Genomic DNA, 4,150 nt, shown 5'->3' with positions numbered 1-4,150 from the left:
TTGTACTGTTAAAATAGGTATTAGTTACAAAAGTGTTTAGACAGTATAAAGTACTTGTAGCTTGCTGCATCCCGTAATCTCACTTATACCTGTATCCCATGTTGTAATATTTAAGTGTTGGCTCTGTAACTGGAAATCACTGGCCAGGTGAGCAGCACTACCAACTGCAAGGTTCTAGTTTGCCACAGGTGTTATCTCTGGCCCAACAAAAGAAGGCCCAGAGCTAGGACAGGAATCATTGTGGAACATCAGAAGACAAAAGGCTTTGTGAATGGCTTTCTCCCACCCTCCATGAAAAAGAGACTGCAACTCAATTCCTCCCACCAGCTGAATTTGCAACTGGAAGCAGGGTGGGGGGGGGGGAGGAATAAAAGGCCCTTGACAAGGAGAAACTGTGTTTCATGCTGCTCAGAGTCTGAAGGGCAAAGACTACCAAGCATAAGTGAAAGACCCCCGTGCTTGGCCTAGGTTAGCCCTAAAGGACAGAGAGCTTGCTTATTAGAGAAGCTTCTATTATCTTTTGAAACTTAAGGCTGTAACGCCTCTGGGTGTATGTTTACTTCCTTTCACTATTTCCTTTGCCTAGTTAATAAATCTTTAGATAGTTTTTTCAGTAGGGCTGCCTACAAGCATTGTCTTTGGTGCGAGATCTAAGGTGCAGTTGCCCTGAGGTAAGTGACTGATCCTGTCAGACTGGAAGAAACCTGAATATTGTTGTGATCTTTGGCGTAAGGGACCATCTATCACCCAGGCAACCTTACCTAGGTGGCAAGATAGAGCAGCATAGCAAAGGGGAATGTCTGAGACTCCCTGGCTAGACTGTTATAATGCCTGAGAGATTCACACTTGATAGGTGAAATCTAAATCCAGAACCCCCAGCCAGTTTGGGGTTTGCACCCTGCCTCATAACAGCCTGCCCTGAGGTTGGTACTCATGCTGCTCAGCCACTGCAGGACACCTTGACACCCCAGGCTCCTGGGGGCCACTCATGAGCCAAGACAGACACTGCCAAAGGGGACTAGACCTCATCTCTTCTGGACTGCAAGAGCTATCTCAGGGGAGTATATTTCTGGCCACCACTCCCCCAAGTGCAGGAGTCAGCAGGGCTGTGGGGATCTGCTCCTGAGTCCAGCTCAGCGAGGGCCAGAGATAGTAGCAGCACAAGACAGAACCAGGGCCAAAAGGGGGCAGGGACAGACCGCTGCCTGGCTCAGTGGTTGGCAGAGTTCCCCCATCCTGCCTAAGCCTATTTCTCATGCACCAGGGCAGGGAGGGGCAGTACTGGAACAGCAGGGCTAGGCACCAACCCTGCTCTGGCATTGGCTCCTCTGCCTGGAGCCGGGGGTGGGTGTGTGTCCTCCCCCCCGGAAACAGCAGTCTAACTGGCGTGAATGTCCAGCCGCTCTTCCCCCCTGAGCAGTGTTTCCCAGTGCCGGCAAGAACTGTGGGTTTGAGCCAAAGCCAGTTACAGACCCAATGTGATGTGTAGCATTGGGACAGCAGGGGTCACGCGTCCCCCCCATCCCAGTTCCCTAAGTAGAGTCCCCTCCCCTGCTCAGGGCCTCAGTTTCCCCACCCCCCATACAAACATACAGGAGTGAGAGACCCTGAGCGAGGGGGTTACTAGACAAGAGAGGCTCTAAGAGCCCGGGTCACATGTCCCCTACCCACCCATTCCCTCCCTCCCCCCGAAGCCCCATTCTCCCCCAAGGCAGATACAGAGGAGCTGTGGACCTGGGTGTAGGCCCTTTATTGCAGAGGGGGATCTAGGAAGCAGGCTGGGCAGCGTGGGGGGCCCAGCCGTCACCGGTACAGGTAGTCGGCTTCAATGTTGGCCGCGATCTCGGCCTCCCACTTGTCACCGTTGTTGAGCAGTTTCTCCTTGTTGTACAGCAGTTCCTCATGCGTCTCGGTGGAGAACTCGAAGTTGGGGCCCTGCAGAGACCAGCAGAGCAGATAGTTGCCGCCAGGGCCAACCTGCCAGCAGGGCCTCACCCCCAAGACAGAGACTCATGGATGGGTCTCTGCACTGCGCCCTTGCCCAGTGCAGAGACCCACCAGGACCTCTCCCCTGCCATACAGAGACCTTCAGAGGCCAAGGTGTATGAGGGCAGGTCTGGGGAGAGATCACATGCTTGGCTCCCCCGCACACCAGCCCCATGCGCAGCCAGTCACATTCACCTCCACGATGGCATCCACAGGGCAGGCCTCCTGGCAGAACCCGCAGTAAATGCACTTAGTCATGTCGATGTCATAGCGGGTGGTTCGGCGGCTGCCATCAGCACGTGGCTCGGCCTCGATAGTGATCGCCTGGCAGGGGAGGGGAGAACACGGTCATTCAGCTGTGTCAGCACCCGTGCCCGCCAGCACTTTCCCTCCTAGGGCCAATGCAGCTCTCACAGCCCCAAACACAGGGCATCCAGCTGGGAGGGAGCCTTTTGAGGCATGAGCGTCCAAGCTGGGCAACAGGCACCCAGAGGGGACCAAACCAAGGCCCCCTGGGGACAAGATGCTAGGGAGCAGAGACCGGGGGACCTCACCACACAAGAGTTGCTTACCTGGGACGCACCATGCCAAAGATAAGCATCAGAGAGGGGCTCTGGGGCTGGGAGGTGCGACCCCACATGGGCAACCCCCCCTGGGGTAAGGGGGAGGCTCACCTGAGCAGGGCACACAGCCTCACAGAGTTTGCAGGCGATGCACCGCTCCTCTCCAGATGGATAACGGCGCAGGGCGTGCTCCCCCCGGAAACGCGGGCTCAGGGGGCCCTTCTCAAAGGGGTAGTTGATGGTGGCAGGTTCCCGGAAGAGGTAACTCAGGGTCATAGCCAGACCTAGAGGAGGAGCCAGGGAAGGTTAGAATCCAGCTGAGGAACAGCAAAGACACTAAGCATCACTCAGACCCTATGCCATCTCCATGTGGGGACCCCTCCACTGCAATCTTACTGGCACAAGGAAGCATCCATGCCTATCAGAAGCTCACAGCCCACCTTCCCCCCATTCTCAATCCCAACAACCCTCACACCAGGTTCCACCACAACCACCCCATTCAGGTCCTGCCATCACAGCCCATCCCGACAGAACCCGGGGCTCACCTCGAATGAGCTCCGTCCACAAGAGGGTTTGAGCAGCCTGGTCGGTGATGGATTTCATGTCTGATTTCACCTCCTGTACATTCACATACTCTGTAGGAGAGACATAAACCATCACCACCCTACACAGACCAACATGAAGGAGCTGGGACAGGCACCCATCCTCTGGATATGGTGCCCCAACAGCACCTGGAAGGGACTCTATGGGAACTTGGGGGATGGAAGAGATCTAACTTGGATGGTGCACACCTTGGTGGAAGGGACTCTGGGTGCAGCCCCCTGGGGGGGCAGGAGAACCAGACTAGACTCCATGCCCTCCAGAATGGGTTCTGGATGCTGTGCCCCCAAAGAGAACTCTGGGGCAGCCTTGGGGAGGCCGGAGGCAGTACTTACTGTAGGACTTTCTCGAGGCTGTAACACTGAGCAGCCGTGTGAGACTCGGGCAGGATGGTGTCCCTGGGGAATCAAGGAGAAAAGGTTAGAGAATGCTTCCAGCCCCATAGGGGAGCAGAGGGAAAGAAGGCTCAGCCGACAGCCCTACAGTGTGGGGGAGCTGGTGGGTCTCCCTGCCACTGCAGTCCTTACCTGTGCAGGAAGCTCGGCATATCATCCGCAGCGCCGCCATGCTGAGCCCAGGGCAATCCTGCAGCACAAGGGAGGAGAAGACAGTGTAAGCTCACACACTCAGCCTGGCACCTACCCAATACAGGCCAGCCCCACCCACCAGCCCCTGAACCCAATACAGAACACCCTGCAAACAGGACTTGGGGATGGCAGTACAGGGCACTTTCCCACGGGAGTCCTGTAACTCCCCTCTACAGGGATGGGACCCAGGCGTCCGGGGGCCATAGTACAGGGCATTTTCCTACGGGGGTCCTGCAGCTCCCCTCTCCAGGGATGGGACCCAGGCGTCCGGGGGCCATAGTACAGGGCACTTTCCCACAAGGGTCCTGCAGCTCCCCTCTTCAGAGATGGGACCCAGGCGTCCGAGGGCCATAGTGCAGGGCACTTTCCCACGGGGGTCCTGCAGCTCCCCTCTCCAGAGATGGGACCCAGGCG

The 4,150-nt window shown here is 56.8% G+C and overlaps 1 protein-coding gene across 2 annotated transcripts in view; it reads right to left on the bottom strand.

The window, feature by feature from the left end:
- Nucleotides 1-1,734: 1,734 nt before the first annotated feature.
- NDUFS8 (NADH:ubiquinone oxidoreductase core subunit S8) overlaps nt 1,735-4,150 on the bottom strand; it is a 3,180-nt gene continuing 764 nt past the window's right edge. The window contains exons 1-7 of one of the 2 annotated variants that reach the window (XM_075065958.1): nt 3,842-4,144; nt 3,677-3,734; nt 3,485-3,547; nt 3,095-3,184; nt 2,661-2,833; nt 2,182-2,310; nt 1,735-1,935 (exon numbers count right to left, since the gene is read on the bottom strand). In XM_075065958.1, the coding sequence (XP_074922059.1) occupies nt 1,804-1,935; nt 2,182-2,310; nt 2,661-2,833; nt 3,095-3,184; nt 3,485-3,547; nt 3,677-3,734; nt 3,842-3,952 (756 nt within the window). In that variant the 5' untranslated portion in view covers nt 3,953-4,144 and the 3' untranslated portion in view covers nt 1,735-1,803. Of the gene's footprint in view, nt 1,936-2,181; nt 2,311-2,660; nt 2,834-3,094; nt 3,185-3,484; nt 3,548-3,676; nt 3,735-3,841; nt 4,145-4,150 lie in introns of those variants that run through there. The other variant, XM_075065960.1, reaches the window with a different exon arrangement.

The sequence above is a fragment of the Chelonoidis abingdonii genome, chromosome 4 (assembly GCF_003597395.2).
Source record: "Chelonoidis abingdonii isolate Lonesome George chromosome 4, CheloAbing_2.0, whole genome shotgun sequence".
Lineage (NCBI taxonomy): Eukaryota > Metazoa > Chordata > Testudines > Testudinidae > Chelonoidis > Chelonoidis abingdonii.
The sequence above is the reverse complement of the archived record's forward strand: the minus strand, read 5'-3'. Positions and strand labels throughout refer to the sequence as shown.